The sequence below is a fragment of the Eulemur rufifrons genome, chromosome 9, assembly GCF_041146395.1.
Source record: "Eulemur rufifrons isolate Redbay chromosome 9, OSU_ERuf_1, whole genome shotgun sequence".
Lineage (NCBI taxonomy): Eukaryota > Metazoa > Chordata > Mammalia > Primates > Lemuridae > Eulemur > Eulemur rufifrons.
In genome coordinates, this window is record NC_090991.1 from 42,505,393 (window position 1) to 42,521,786 (window position 16,394).

The 16,394-nt window shown below is 44.6% G+C and overlaps 1 protein-coding gene across 1 annotated transcript in view; it reads right to left on the minus strand.

Moving 5' to 3' along the window:
• Window positions 1-16,394, minus strand: part of MARCHF10 (membrane associated ring-CH-type finger 10) — a 73,011-nt gene that overhangs the window by 40,829 nt on the left and 15,788 nt on the right. The window contains exon 3 of the mRNA XM_069481592.1: window positions 5,468-5,639. Coding sequence (XP_069337693.1) covers window positions 5,468-5,639 — 172 coding nt within the window. The remainder of the gene's footprint in view (window positions 1-5,467; window positions 5,640-16,394) is intronic.

Below are 16,394 nucleotides of genomic sequence, written 5' to 3' on the forward strand. Positions count from 1 at the left end.
CTGTGTCTGGCCGCCCCCACCCTCCTCCTGCCCCTTCTCCACGCTGCAGCCAGAGTCAGCTTTTACAAATGCCAATTTGACTGCATTGCTTCCCTGGGTAGAGCCCTTTGATGACTGAAGCTCCATCGCCTTCAGCATGACATTTAAGGCCCTTGGGGACCTGGTCCTTGCCTACCTGTAGGGCCTCAACTTTATACTCCACATTTCCTAATTTGTAACCTAAACCAGAGCTTCTTAAACTCCAACGTGTATGTGTATATTATGTGTATATCCCCGAGGTCTCGTTAAATGCAGGTTCTGAGCCAGTAAGTCTGGGCTGGGCCTGAGGTCCTGCATTTCTAACGAGCTCTCAGGTGATGCCTCTGCTACTAGTCTGGGGACACTTGGAGGCACAGGGCTCTAGACTATCTGTAGATCCTCTGTGTCTGTCTGTCTGTCTCTCCCCTTCTTCCTTGCTTTCTTTCTCCTCTGTGCCTTTGCACACTCAGTATCTTCTGGCGGGCACATTTTTCTTGCCCCCTTCACCTGGCTAAGTCCCCTGTCCTTCAGGATGTTCGCCCCACCTGGCCCTGCCCACAAGCTCTCAGAACTTACCTTGGTCAGGGCAGGCATCATACTGTCTGCCCCTGTTGGTGTCCTGCCCGCCCACTAGGCTATAAGCCCCTGGGGGCAGGTGCTATGTGTTTTATATTCCGTATCCTAGGCCCCGGCAGGTAAGCACGCAGCCAATGCAGTGCTGAATGAATGAGTGATGGCTCAGAAAACCAATTCGCCCTGGACCATGCACCCTGGGACAGGGTCGGGGGCGGGGGGGCAGTTAGGTGTGTTTGCTAACATCCCCATAGGTAGCGGATAAATGGATGGCCAAATAATTAACATTCTTAATAATCAAATTATAACCACTCTTACCTCTCAAACTACAGTTTCTTTGGTCAAGCAGTTTTCTAATCGAGGTGGCAACCCCAGAGCAGCAGGTGGTGTTGGGACCAGGCTTTGTAAAGACTAGGGATCAACCCCTACCTAAAGCCTAGTCTGTATCCAGGGTTGTAATCCTCCTACCTACCTAGCGAGGGAGGTAATAACTCCATTTTACTGCTGAGAAAACCGAGTTCAGAGAAATTGCCAGTTCACATTTTTTGGGTTACAAAATGGTAGAAACAGGATTCTGAGCCAGGACATCAAATTCTGGGCTCCATGACAACCCTGAACCCCTCTGTTGCAGAAACATTATCACAAATGGACTCTCTACATAAAAATGGAAGTGTTCACTGTTTTTTTCCTAACTTGGGCAGATAGCTCGGAAAGTTGTTGGACACCAATTGTGCTTGCCGGGAAACCCATTAATCTTGGCCTTTCAGAGAAAATCTTCAGTAGAATTTATTTGCAAGGTGAATTAAGAAGATTTAGGATTTTCCCTCAAATTTCTCTTCCAGGCTGCTCTTCAAATACGTGTTTTCCAGTCCAAAAGAGACCACAGTTATTTTTGATGTTTATCTTTTAAAATCTGAATTCCCTGCTTTTTCTTAGTTTTACAAGAACACGTCCTCACCATAATCCATTATAAGGCTGAAAGGTCTTGCTACTCCCTACAAATCTGAATCTGGTAATGACTAATGTTGAACTCAATAATAAGTGAGGATAATTTCAGAACACTTGGCTTTGTTTTAAAGGGCAAGATTTTGGAAGCAGTCTCCCAGGACGCCATCCAGATCTGTTTTCCTGGCATGTAACTAGGGGACTATGCCCAAGCTCCAGGTGCGAATGGAGGGCAGGAGAGGGCACACTCACTTCCCATGTGCCTGCCCTGCGGTAGAGAGCTCGTTATGACTCCAGGCGCCAGAGCCCCACAGCACGGTGGCCTTTGGATGCCTCTCCATGTCCTGGAAAGGAAAGGCGTCTCTTTTCCAACTCAGGCTAGGGCCAAGAGAGGTCTGGAGAGCAGGCAAGAGTCAGAGGCCATCACACCTCCCGAACGTCCCTGTGCCCCTGCACCCGCTGGGCCTGCCGACTGCTCTGCGCCTCACCCATCCGTACGGAATTCTGAAACGAGAGCATGTCACCTTCCGTGCTAGGCTTACTTCTCACCCTACACCAGCGATCCCCTTGGTCGTGAAGTGGGATTTCTGAATCAATTGTGCATAAGACCCAGCTGGGTCTTGACTCACTGCCTGAATTTTCCATGTCTTTTGGAAATAAAGCGTATCTCTGGCTTGGTGACTGCTTTCTGATTATTCATCTTTTTTCCATTTGGTGTTTTGCTTTGGAAACTCAGAGTTTTGTAAAAGTGCCTGTACCTGCATTTGTGTTAGAGAGTTAAAAAACACAACTCTGATTTTTGTGAAGGAAAAGAAGATTGGGGTGGGGAGACCTTAAGACAAAGAAAACAAAGTTTTCTAGTACATTCTCCTTACTAACTGCTGCTCTCGTGTGCTAGAGATCATAGTGCTATAATTTATTGAGTAGTTACAGTGGCAGGATTGTTCTGATGGCTGCACATAGATTTTATCGTCGAGTCTTCACAGCAACCCTAGCAGGTGGGATCTTTTTTTAAACCATGCTCCTCCCATTTTACAGATGAGGAAACTGAGGCATGGAGAAATTACGTGCCCAAAAGTATACAACAAATAAGAAATGGGGTCCAGATGTTAATCCAAGCATTTTGACTCCAAAGCACTTGCCCATAAATTGCACACCCCACTGCATGGAGAAAGAGAACAAGGAACACCACAAGTCAACTCATCTAGAAACAGTTTCATGGACTATATGAACTTAATTTAAATGCATGAATTCCTTCTAACAGTGTGAAGAACAATGAGGATCTGATGCCTTATTGGTTATTTATTTACTTGTAGCGGACATTGATAGTTCCTATATTGCAAATAATTGTTTTAGGGGTTCTAGGAGGCAGTTCACACCCAAGAAAAAAAAAAACCCTTTTTTAATGACATGGATTATGATTATATAAATTTGCAGTAAGTCAAGCCACATTCCTCGGCGATCTTGTTTTATTCAGTAGAGTCTAGCATAACACAGTATGGAAGTTTAGCCTGTTAGGCAGATGTGGCAAAGAAATTTCACTGTGTTCAATGTTTCAATTTTGCACAGAATCTCAGGTCTGACATGGATAGAAGTTTTGATGACTCACTGCTAACTTTGAATCACCTCCAAAATGCTTTAGGAAAATATCTCTCCACAGAGGTGAAGAAAAGCAAGAAACTGTGAATTTAGCTAGTGAGCTAGATCAGTATGTCCAGATAATTTACATACCAAATTCTCTCTCTCTGAAACAGCGGGGTGTGTATGTGAATTGTCTGCGTTATGCCACCACCAAACTCCAACTCAACTTTTCCTGAATAGCCTCAGCTTAAATTCTTGCCATGTCTCTAGCTTCTCATTTCACTATGCTAATTGGAGAATTCTGAGGCTGCATGTACACATGTACCACGAATGGGTCTTAACACACCAATGCTTTGTCTCTAGCCAGATTGCTGCACAACTGATTCAGCTTCTGTAGCAACTGCCATGGATCACCAAGACCGCTATGCTTGCTGGACAGCCAGGCCACAGTCCGGCTCTCGGCTACATGGCTCTGGGACATGGTCTAGGGCCATAATACGATGGCGAAGCTGGCGGTTTGTAAAGGCTTTTACTATGAGTAACATAACTCATCTGATGAAATAGACATCTTTTGCCAACTTGGCTCTCTTGCCCAAACCTCGGTGTTTTTCAGTCTGGTAATTTTTCAAATTTGATGTTTTATAGAATGTAAAGTGAATCAATTCCCTCTTTTTGTCAATGTTGTAAGTTCCATATGGAGTTTGTTCAGTCTGAAAAACATCTGTATTAATCAAACTAAATCATTGAGTGGGCCTAAACGGTTCATTGTAATGATTTTTCTCCGCAGATGACAAAGCATGCTATGTAAACAGCGACTCGATTTTAGCAAAAAGGCTAAATATTGTATTGAAAGAATGGAGTTGCCTTGTTTAGACTTAAACTCAAATTTTTGCAATTAAAAACATCCTCAATGCAATAAATCACAACTTATATTTTGAAATATTTGTGGAATGACCATATCTGCTCTATTTCAATCTTCAGCAGTTGGATTAAAGGCCTAATCCCTACTAAAAATCTTTAAAATGAGAAATTAACTATGACGACACTTTCCCTCATTAAATAACAAGCAAGAGTCAGGGCCTAAGAGGACATCACTTCAGAAGTCAGCTTGGTTTTGACTTCATTAAAGCAATAAAATGTGGGTGGTTAATCTGAGTGTAAGCTGCCATTTTCAAAAAATGCATTAAAGGCCGGGCGCGGTGGCTCACGCCTGTAATCCTAGCACTCTGGGAGGCCGAGGCGGGTGGATTGCTCAAGGTCAGGAGTTCGAGACCAGCCTGAGCGAGACCCCGTCTCTACTAAAAATAGAAAGACATTATATGGACACCTAAAAATCTATATAGAAAAAATTAGCCGGGCATAGTGGCGCATGCCTGTAGTCCCAGCTACTCGGGAGGCTGAGGCAGTAGGATCGCTTAAGCCGCGGAGTCTGAGGTTGCTGTGAGCTAAGCTGACGCCACGGCACGCACTCTAGCCTGGGCAGCAAAGTGAGACTCTGTCTCAACAAAAAAAAAAAAAAAATGCATTAAGACTTAACTGGACCGGTGGTTGTATGACAGGAGCTATTTAGGATTAGAAAGCAGCTGTGATTTGGGTTTTAATGAATTGCATGCTACTGACAATTGCTCCGAGGAATAGTTTGGATCCTTTCCATTCAACTGCAAAGCAGAAGGCAGACCTGCCTGCCCAGTTACCCCACCTTAGACATCAGCTCCCTGAGGAATCTCATTTGTCCTACAGACCACGGCTTTGATGGGGATGAGCCCGAGGGACAGTTGATTTTAGCCCGTTTCTGGATATTAGGAAGTCATTCCTGCCCCAAGCAGAAGACTGGTCTTTGCTTCAAAGGCAGCTAAGGAGTGAATTATTTACCAAATTGCACAAAAGGGAGGATTTATCAAGCTCCTTTTCTCCCGGAGAGGACAAATCCAGAACTGGAGAGCTTTATTACTTTCTCTCTCGGCTATAAATTACGCCATTCAGATGTGTTTGAAAACTTCTCTTCATGCTCTTGCTTGAGTCATAAAACTTGCTACCTAGGACCAAATGCCTTTATCCCCAAGAAGGGTAAAGAAGATGAAATGGCAGCAATTCCAGGCGGGAGCCACACAAAGCATATGACTGGGCAGAAAACGTGGGCCGTGGGAGGTGACTTTGCATAATTCATGTCTCCTTGACCTAGTATTACTCTGAAATTAACTTTGTCATTTGCACAGGATCATTGGCCTTCCAACCTGAATTAGCCACTTGGAGAACGTTAGGTTTAACTGATACCACCAATTTGATTGTTGTCATTATCTTGTATACTGGGATTTTAGATTTTGTGAATTTCAGTAAACCAGCGACTCACCTGGAGAGGGTTTGCTGGGGCCCGCTTTCTCTGAGTTCCTTGGGGTCATTGTACTTTTATGTTTCTGCTTGACTGATGTTTGGTCAATTGCTGGAAGTCTGGAATCACACTTCACTGGAGATATCTTGGTAGATGAGCTTGGTTCACTCAGAGGATCTTCCTCACTAGAACTCTACCGAAAATGAAAGGTGTCTGAGCATCAGTGGCCAAGTAGGCCACCTCTGCTAGGCAGACAAAACAGAAGTGAGGCAGATGCAGTGACACCCCCGCCACCCTCCGGCAATAACCCTGCAGCCTCCTGCCATGCTCAACTCACCCTTTTGCCAGTGAGATTTTGATGGATTGGGTGTACCAATTTAGAAATAAAAGCAAAGTTAATGGGCCTGTTTAGTAGAACATTGTGAAAAGAAGACATTTCTATGAGTCTGTTCTGTAGAACATTATGAAAAAAATGCATTTCTGACCCTTAATTAATTTGATGACCAATAAATAGCTCATGAAACTACATATAAAAGCAGAAGAAAAAAAAAATCAGTGCTTTTAAACTTCTTGCTGTTTGGTATTTGAACTACTTTGGCAAAAGATGAGAAAAAAATGTTCCATGTATTAATCATATACTTGACAATGAAAAGGAAATTTACATTGTGTGGTAGAGACTGACTAAATCAGACTTTCGTTTTAATATTCTGAATTACTGGGTACAACGTGAGACAGACTAATCATTTAAAAAGTCCCCTACTTGTCAGTCTTCTATAAAGAAGTCAGTATAAATCTATGCAGGAACAAATCACGATTCCTGCAGTGTCAGAATATCTCAATACAGCCTTGCAGACCCAGTAAAAATTATCCAGGCATTCAACCGTTTTATACTTTGCCACTCTTGTAGCCACTAAACAAATGATGAAACAGTATAAATATTAAAAACCTGTTCTTAAAGGGTAATTGCAGTACAGCCTTAGGTTGTAGGTCCTGGTGTTACGATGATTTGCTAGGCTATCCATTCTGCAATAAACAAAATCTCTAGGTTTCCCCCTCCCCAACCCTGGGGTGGGGCAGGGGGTCACTAAGTTTTCCTACATTGCACATTAGTCCAGGGTTGGAAAGTCCCCTGCAAATGTGGTCTCTTGCAGACACGCAATGCTAAATTAATGTCCCCAGCACCTCCCCGACTGTCACAGTCTGTATTGATCTTGCTCATCGTTCCCACTGGCAGTTGTGTAATTTCATTTCACAGGCTCCTGACGCAGGAAAACACTCTGAACCGCTTTGAATTATCGGGTGCAACGTAAGACAAACTAAACTCTAAAAATATGCCCTACTTGTCAGTCTTCCACAAGGAAGTCTGTCGAAATCTACAGGTGGACAGATCGTTATCCTCCAAGATGATAAATCATGTTTTCAAATTTGGAGTTTGGAGACAGCCTTCAAACAAATAATTCTTGTTTCTCAGTACATTTTCAGAAAACAGACCACCCTCAGATAAAGGGACAGGAAAAGGACAGGACACAATGAATGGACTGTTCTCCCCTTTCTCTTTCGATTCTGTAATTTAATAGAAATCCTTGAAAATGATTCTGAAATGTCAAAGATGAAACATTAGATCATTCCTGAACATGAGATAGGTTCTGTATTCCCAGAAAAGGAAATGTGGGCACACTTTAATTAGGACGCCTAAGACTGTCATTGTAATTAGGGACTGGAAGTCACAGTCCTGGAAGTGGGTCCCAAGAATTTCTTCCACAAACTGCCCAACACAAACAGCTCACTTTAGCAGGCTGAGCACTCTGCTCACACAGGGCCCTGCTGGCCAGCCCTTTATTTCCAGCCAGCAGAAAGGCAGGAAAGATGCTCTAGGCTAAGACGACCAACACCTGCGGCTGCAGCCTCCAGAGCAGGTTTCGGCGAAGGCTAATGTTAGTGGCTCTGTCTCTGTCACCCCTAGCGGGAGCCAGGGCTGGAATTCTTTGCTGGCCCCAGGCAGTGGCGAATTGGGAGGAGTTGGTGAAGACACTCTTTACTGGGTGGGGTGTTAAGCTGTTTATCCTTCCTTCACCCTTTCATTAAACCTCAGGCCTTCAGTAGCCCCGCAGAGGAAAGCAAGTTTGGCCAATTAAACCATTCTGTTACAGAGAGATTGTACACCTGCATCCAAGTGCATCCTTCTTTAGTTCCTGGTTCCATCAACCTCACTTCCAGGTGGTGATCATTCTTAAGAGCCCAGGAACTGCAGTGAGAGGTTGGTATTTTGTCAGTTGGAAACTGAAACCACAATGGCAAGAACTGTAATACTTACGAAGGTGCTAATGGATTTTTTCCTGCTTGCCTGTTGAATAATCGTAACTAAATCAGTCACACACCTTTTTGTCTTTATTCGTGTCCTCTCATGTTCTTAGCTGTTTCTATCTATGCCTTGCTCACGAAAACCCCTCATATCTTCTGGGGAGAATGATCCTTGGGTGGGAGAAGTTGTAGTAACTCATTCCGGCACTGAAGTGTGGGCTTTAAGACTATGGAGCCCAGCTCCCTGGGAGTAAATCCCAGCTCTTGCATGTATTGATAGTAATTGTGTGACAGGGGGTTAGTTCATTTCTCTGCATCTTGGATTTTCTCATCTAAGAATAATACCTTTTGGTGGTTTTGTGAGGATTAAATGAGTTAAGATATATGTGTGTGTGTGTATATATACATATATATATATATATAGCACTTAGCACTATATACATATAACACAGTAGGTGCCATCTAAGTGTGAAACCACCCTTTATAAAATTAATAAAGGGCCACAAGGTGGGAACTGTGGTACGGGGAATATATACATAACCAGCCATTGCTCCCTGGCCTGCTTTCCTACAATTGCTACTCAGGAGTCACACAGCTGCTGGTCATAAAGATTCTTGGCTTTCTTCATTGCTCCCACAGATAACATCACCCTTGTGAAACCTAAGGCTAGTTTTTGCGATATTTTCCAGGCCCTGTGCTCTGGTGGACCAGCTGACCCAACCAGACCAGTGGCCCATATCAAGGAACTGACTCAACTGGTCTTGTAAACCCCACCCAAGAACTGACTTAGCTAAAAAGACAATTACTACAACCCTGGGATTCTACCCTGAATCCAGCCAATTAGCAGACCCAATTGCCTAGCCCTTTGCCCACCAAACTATCTTTCAAAACCCTTTCTCCCAAATTCTTGGGGAGACAGATTTGAGAACTTCCTCCCGTCTCCCCACATGGTGCCTGCGATATTAAATGCTTTTTCTGCTGCAAGCCCAGCAGCCTCAGTGTATTGGCTTTCTCTTGAGCAGTGGGCAATGAACCTGGTAAGACTGTAATGAGTGTTGGCTTTTATAATTAGCCATTAATGTTTGGCCATTTTAAAAATTAACTAGCTAACTACTGAACATTAACTACTCACTGTTGAAACCAAAGCCAAAGGCTCTAATGAGAAATTTCATTGGATTTCACCTATTCTAAAAAGGTACGCATGGAGAGGTGGGCCCATTCCTACACAGGCCTGGTTTCTTTTCCAATGGATATAGGTTATGATAGTCTTATAAATAGCCAGTTGAAATTTATCTAGTCTTAAGAAAATATGGTGTAATGTTTTTTTTGGATAGCAAAACTCTAACAGCAAATATTTAACAACATTTAGAGATTATCAAACAATAATTAGACTTTTTTATTTAAAGTTGATTCTAAAATTATCTTTTCCTCTTGTAATTTTGAAAAGTATTACAATTTTCATTTCTTCCCCATATGTTCCTAAGTTGAAATGTCACATGGAAGTGGAGGCAATGGCACACTGCTATTCCTTTAGGGGAAAAAAACCTAGCTTTATCTTTCAAAATCAAAGCCCAAGACATTAAAAAAGCAAAAAACAAAAAACAAAAAAAAAAAACATAAACCCAACCTACATGATACATGAGTGTACTTTAAGTTCTCCACTGAGAATCTGATGAAAGTCATAATAAAGCCATGTTAACTAAAATGAGTTATTGACAAAATTAATCATTATTTTCTGGATTATTATTATTTTTGTATTTAAGGTTTCCCAAAGATGCCCAAGTTGCTCTTCTGGCATCATACATAACAGAGATATTACTTTGCCCAAGGCTAGGCTCTCTCAAAAGTTCAGAGAAAGACATGCTGGGAAGAGAAAGAGAAATTATTTCCTCAATTAGGGAATGTAAGTAGCACTGGGCACTGAAGTGATGGCTTAGTAACAACTCATGGTTCAAGTTAGATCTCCTGGAAGATGAAGACACAAGGACTGGGAAGTGGGATGCATTTCATCGGGAATGTTGAGAATAACTAGATTTTTTAAAAACTAGGAGCAAGCAATATTGAATCAGAAATGGTGACAATGAACAGAGATGATCAGAAGAACAAGTAGACTAAAGCAGCCAGGGACAGAAAAGACTTGAAGTTATTTTCCAACTCTTGCCTGAAGGCTCCTTTCTAAGACTCGAGAAATTGCTTCTCAACTGCTATGCCAGCGCGGTCCCCCCCACCAAGGGGTGTACTCAATTCTGATTGATGTGTACCAAACCCGAATTTGTCATGTGTCACTTGATGGGGGACGGAGCTGAACGGATCTTATGACATGGTATGGATCAGGGGATGGCTTGCTGTGGATAGGAGGAAAGAGCAGACAGTAGTGTCAAGCTGGTGCCAAAGAAAGCCTGTGTATTGAGCACATCTGAAATACAGTTAGTCCCTGAGATTATGAAAGACTGTGATCAAGGCAGTGAACCTCCACAAACAGTGACAACCTGGGAAGGTTGACCAGGCGGCTGTGTGTGCATCCAGTATCTTCAGCATGTTGTACCCAAAGTCCACATTCAAATTGTGCCTCAAACCCCAAAACTGCCTTAGGGAATTGAAGGCAGCTTGTACAATAGCATTCTGGACAGGACAGATGCCTTTACGTAGTCAAGAAACATACAGTACGTTCTGCACTGAGGGCTGTTGTAGCATGGAGCAGGCTAAAGTTTCTCTGGCCAAAGACCTTAGAGCAGCAAAACCCTTCTCATGTGTTCAGGACAATTTTGAGTTTACCAGAATTTAAACTTGAATGATAAAGAACAGGGATCAGTAGTCTTTTGTGGTTTTCTGGACTCAGGTACCACCCACCTGAATGGGATTACTGCTGACGCTCATTTGTCCCTCCCCCATGAAGACGCAGCTGCCAGGTGGGCCCAGGTAAGACTAGGATCATTGCCAGATGCCTTTGCTCTCCATTTTGCCACAAGATGCGTCTTGGGGTCAGCTGGGCTGCCACATGCGTAATTATCATGGGCACTCTCTCTACCCTCTCGTTCTACAGAGAACTCCTTCCTGCCTTCAGGCTTCCCTGATTTTCATACTAGCAAGTTGGAGTGACCCAGCCTGAGACCCTGACCTGAGAGCAACAGTGGCCTCAGTAATTAAAATCTTCATAACCTTTGATCACCATTGGATCTGCTCTCCAAAGGAGAGGCGTGTGGGACTTTAGAACTTGCTTCGAGATTGCATCCCTCTCACTATGGAATGGCCACCAGACGAACCTTAGTGGTGCAAGCTATTGAAATGACAAGCATGTTTTCTGACACCTGGTAGGTATTTCTTATAATGCAAACTAATCCTTTGTGTGCTGGAGAAATCACTCTCCAGTTTACATACATGGTTACCGCACATTCTCATGGTTTTAATACCGGGAGATACCTGCACACCGTGTTCTCTGGCTGTAGTAGGGATGGAGTTCTGTGTGGCAGGCAGTGGGTAAGGAAGCAGTATGTGGCTAGAAAATTGTTGGGTTTTAAAATTTTGAACACCTAGTTGGGTATTTTGCTTCACTGTATTTCCCCTTCGCACTTTATTTGAATTCATTTTCTCCTTTTAGCTCAGAGGAGCATCTGAGCACATGGAGGGCTTGACCATCAAGTGGAAATCATTCATGAAAATGCCTCCTACTAAAAATAATAGGTCGTAAAACATGGAGGTCAACTGAGAAGCATCATGTGCACCTACTGTGTCTTCAACTCCATGCTAGGCACCATGAAGGACCATAAAAACAAGAAGCTGACAATTGGAGACACAAGATTAATGCATTACTAGCAAAATACAAAACATTTAACCGAGTGACAGACTGGGCTGCACCAATTCTAAAGGCCATCGAGACTCCCGGGAAAAGGGGAGAAGTCAAGGGAAGGCAGTGGCGCGTGCTGGGACTTGAGGGCTGAATAGGATCTGGCTGGGCTGGAGGCAGCACGTGAGCGCAGGGTGGAGGGTGTGCAACAAGCAGCACCACAGTCAGGGGAGGGGCCGGAGCAGCGTGTGAGGAGGAGGGTGGGGTCAGATTGTGCGGAGCTCTGAAATTCAAGCCACGGATAGAGAGTCCATGTGATGGGGAATGGGGTACAGCTGAAGGTTTCTGAGTAGAACGCATAAAGCAGTATTTAAGATTTAGCTTGTGTCTTTCAGAAGGAGAAAACAAAACATCCTGCAAATTTGCCAGTGAAATCATCTCTTTGTAGTTTCAATGGTTTATTTTTGTACAGCATAATTCTTTATTACAAAAATGCATGCTCAGAATGGAAAAACAAACACAAATATAAAGAAAGAAAATTTAAAACACTTGAAAATCCATTAACCTTGAAATAAAAACTGCTAATTGGCTGGTCTGTACTCTTTTAGATCCTTTATTTATTTTTTTTTTTGAGACAGGGTCTCACTCTGTCGTCCGGGCTAGAGTGCAGTGGTGTTATGATAGCTCACTGTGACCTCAAACTCCTAAGCTCAAATTATCCTCCTGCTTCAGCCTCCCAAGTAGCTGGGACTACAGGCCCACATCACCATGCCTGGCTAATTTTTCTATGTTTTGTAGGGACAGTGTCTCGCTCTTGCTCAGGCTGGTCTCAAACTCCTGGCCTCAAGCAATCCTCCCACCTCCCAAAGTGCTAGGATTACAGGCAGGAGGATCCTTTGAGGCCAGGAGTTCAAGACCAGCTTGAGCAACATGGGGAGATGCCATCTCTACCACAAGTAGAAAAAATTAGCTGGGTGTGGTGGTGCGTGCCTATAGTCCCAGCTACTTCGGCAACTGAGGCAGGAGGATCCCTGAGCCCAGGAGTTTGAGGCTACAGTGAGCTATGATGACACCACTGCCCTCTACCCAGGGCAACAGAGCAAGACTCTGTCTTAAAAAAAAAAAAAAAAAAAAAGAGGTATTATGGAAGTAAACTTGATAGGACTTGTGATGAGTTAGATATGCAGGGACGTGGAGAAAATTTCAGATTCTGATGATACTGCACCAAAGGAAGAATGAAGGGCCAAGTTGGATACTTTGGCGTTGGGCCTGTTGAGTTCAAGGTGTTTTTTTGTGACATCCAAGCAGAGATAGTGAGTAAACAGTCAGATATTCTGATCTGGGGATCAAAAGTGAGGTTTGGGTTGGAAATGCAGATTTGGGAGGAGTCATTGGCAGTTAACATCTTGACTTTGACAGTTAAAATGTGCATAAGACACTTCAGGAGAGAGTATAGAGCAGGGTTTCTTGGGGGCAGGGCATGAACTTGGATAGGGGGAAAAATGACATCTTTATTTCCTCTAACCTCTAACTGAAATCTAAGCATATCTTTCATCTATGAATGCAGGCAACAAACCACAGTACTATTAGCAGGACCTGTGATTTTGTCACCAATAGAAATCACAGATATTTTCACACCTCATTAAATTTGTTGCAGATGTCTCAAAATACCCTTTACGCCCATCACTTGTTATTTAATGTGTTAATAAAGAAGCACATATATTACAGAACCACAAATTTCTAAAAATATTTTGATGACTATTTCAATAAAAGTAGTTTCCTTTGAAAGCTTGTGTATCTTATTTTATGTACTTGAAAATATTCTGAGAAGGGGCTGCAGAGAGTTCACTATGAGGCCAAAGAAGTTTGTGGCACAAAAATAGGATGAACCCTCTCAGGTATAGAGTGAGAGGAGAGCAAGCCTCGAGGAATCCCGGGACTCTGAGCCTGGAGGAGGAGGATGAGGAGTGGGGAGGGAGAAACCGCCTCCAGAGACACACGGGGAACTGGGGCGGGGGCTGGGGGGAGAACGTGGCTTTGCAGAAGCTCAGGGAGGAGCCGGTGGCCGGGCAGGCCACCAGCTGCCGAGCATGGGGAGGACGGAAGGAGACCCACTGTGTTCCAGGACCAGGAAGTCACTTGACGAAGAGCCATTTCTGTGGCATGACGAGTGTGGAAGCCAGATTGGAGTGGGCTGAGGTGCGAGTAGGAGGTGGGGAAATGGAGTCAGTGTAAATAATTCTCTGGAGAACTTTGGCTGTGAAGGGGAAGGAGGGAGAGGAGGGGGATGTGGGATGAGGAAGGGCTGTTCTGTTCTCCCTTTTGGGGGAGAGACCTGAGGTCGTGGTGAGATGGGGACGGGAGGCTGTGGTGCCGAGGACGGTGCAGCAGGGAAGCGGTGGACTGAGGGTCCTGGGGAGGTGAGGGGTGGGATCCTGGGCACAGGTGACGGTTTGGAAATGGCGGGAATGCGGGGAGGGCGGGGCGCAGCAGGAAGCCTAGGAAGTTTCCACACGAGGACCACGGTGGTGTGAGGTGGGAGAGAGGAGGGACTGAAGATTGGGGGAAAGGAGGAAGGTTTGCAGTGGAAGAGAGAGTTGACCAGAGAAACTGGGCAGCGTTGAAGAATTCCAGGAGGCTGGTGGCTGTGCGCCCCCAGTGGCACTATTTGAGAAAGTTGGGTGATTCTTCTTCCGAAGTAGCCATGGCCCGGATGTGGGCCCTGACACTGTGGATGGGCCGGATTTCACAACAGCTGGGCAGAAGAGACAAAGGGCGAGGGGATTATTGAGAGGGTCAGCACAGAACCTCGCTGCCCTGGAAGGAAGCATCAGTGCAGAGGGGGTGTCATGGGGCAAATGGACGGGAGTCACGGGACCAGGGTTCCCAAGAGGTGGAAGAAATGTCATAGTCTACTGTGGGGTCAAAGAGCAGGACTAGGAGGCCTGGAGACCAGGAATGAGCTAGTGATTCTGGAGACAGAATTCTCTTGGGTGATCATGCTGCCTGGGGGGGCTGTTGGGGGTGGGGGTGGCAGAGTGGGACAGAGGAGGGCACTTGAAGTACGTCAGGAACCAAGAAGCCAGGGTGTGGATGCTGAAGTCATCAAGGATTGTGGCGGGGGGCCAGGAGATGGGGTGGCCAGAGTCTTCACTGAATGAGGGAGAGTGGCCGCAGACTAAAAGGATGATGAGGGGGAGGGGATGGCAGAATAAAACAGCACAAGCCTCAGTGGACCAGTGTGTCTCACAGAGCCAGGGGAGCGATGGTCTAGGAGCAGCACTGAGAGCAAGAAGGATGCCTTCCTGCTTCCCAATCGCAGCCCCAAGGAGGGTGTGTGTGTGGGGGGGGGGACAGAAACAGCGTTAGTAGCACTCTGAAAGGCTGAGGCGGGAGGATTGCTCAAGGTCAGGAGTTCGATACCAGCGTGAGCAAGAGCGAGACCCCCCCCCCATCTCTACTAAAAATAGAAAGAAATTAGCTGGACAACTAAAAATATATATAGAAAAAATTAGCCGGGCATGGTGGTGCATGCCTGTAGTCCCAGCTACTCGGGAGGCTGAGGCAGGAGGATCGCTTGAGCCCAGGAGTTTGAGGTTGCTGTGAGCTAGGCTGACGCCACGGCACTCACTCTAGCCCAGGCAACAGAGGGAGACTCTGTCTCAAAAAAAAAAAAAAAAAAAAAAATTTTGTTTTTAATTGACCGATGATAATTGCATTATAATTTCTTAATGAATAAAACAAAATAAAAATGTTAGGATAAAACACTGTATGCCATAAAAATAACCCCCATATGTTTAATACAGGTGTGTGCCTGAATAACATTATCTTGCTATTGAAAAAAATTTAAGTTTTGATGTCTAAATTTTAAAAGGTTTTTAACAAGTTTTTCGGTTTTAAAAATTACTTGGAACCATTTTTCTGAAGTAGGGAATTTCAGTAAAATGTAGTAAACTGAAACGCATAGCACACTACATGACAAAGGGAAAAAGATTATTTTGTTATAATCTCTCATGCAATTTCTGAGCTGCTAAGTCCAATTAACAAAGGCAACTCTTTGGGTCAGAGGCCACCAATTCTTGGCACCAACAATTTCACTGAGCCGGGATAACAATTGGTGTTTGTGTCAACTTGGCCACGTGGCAGAACCACCCTGGTGGAAGGACGAGGCTGTCTTGCTTATCTGTTGAAAAACGCAAGACAACTTCCTGGAAGCATTCACAATTTAAACCTGCAGTTCCCCCATTTTAATGCCTGCCCTAGTTTAGAATTACTGAGCGGAACCCAGACAAAGCCCCCAAATGGAGGAGAAATGAAGTGCTGCTGGGTTTGCCCAAGACACGGTATTTATTTGCTCCACTAATGCCGCTGACGACCTCCAGCACCCTGGTTTGCCCGCAGAGGGACCTAAACAAACACCAGTATTCCAACTAATCTATAATCTAGTCATAAAAGAAACGTCCAGTTCAGTCTAGCGAGTTCTCTGGCAGAACGTCCAACCACAACGAGGTGACCTCTGTTATAAAGTACAAGCGAGTCCTGGGCCAGCTGTGGGCTGCTCTGTTTCCTCTGTCTACAGAGAGCTACGACCCAGCAGTTCTTATGTCTTTGCGCTCTTGACTACCTGTGACAAAAGGAGCTTGCTCCGTGCATCTGTCCCTTTGCAGAGTGGTATGCAGGAAAAGAATGCTCTCTTTAGCTGGTTACTCTGACCACCATTTCAGGGGTTTCAAGGTCAGTCATAACCGACTAATCTTCAAGCCTGATTAACCACTGCAGATGGGCAGTCTTCCTCTCAATCATTTCAATTGACATGAGGATCCCTATTCCGGCTGTTATGGCTGTATGGTTATGACTTTTAAT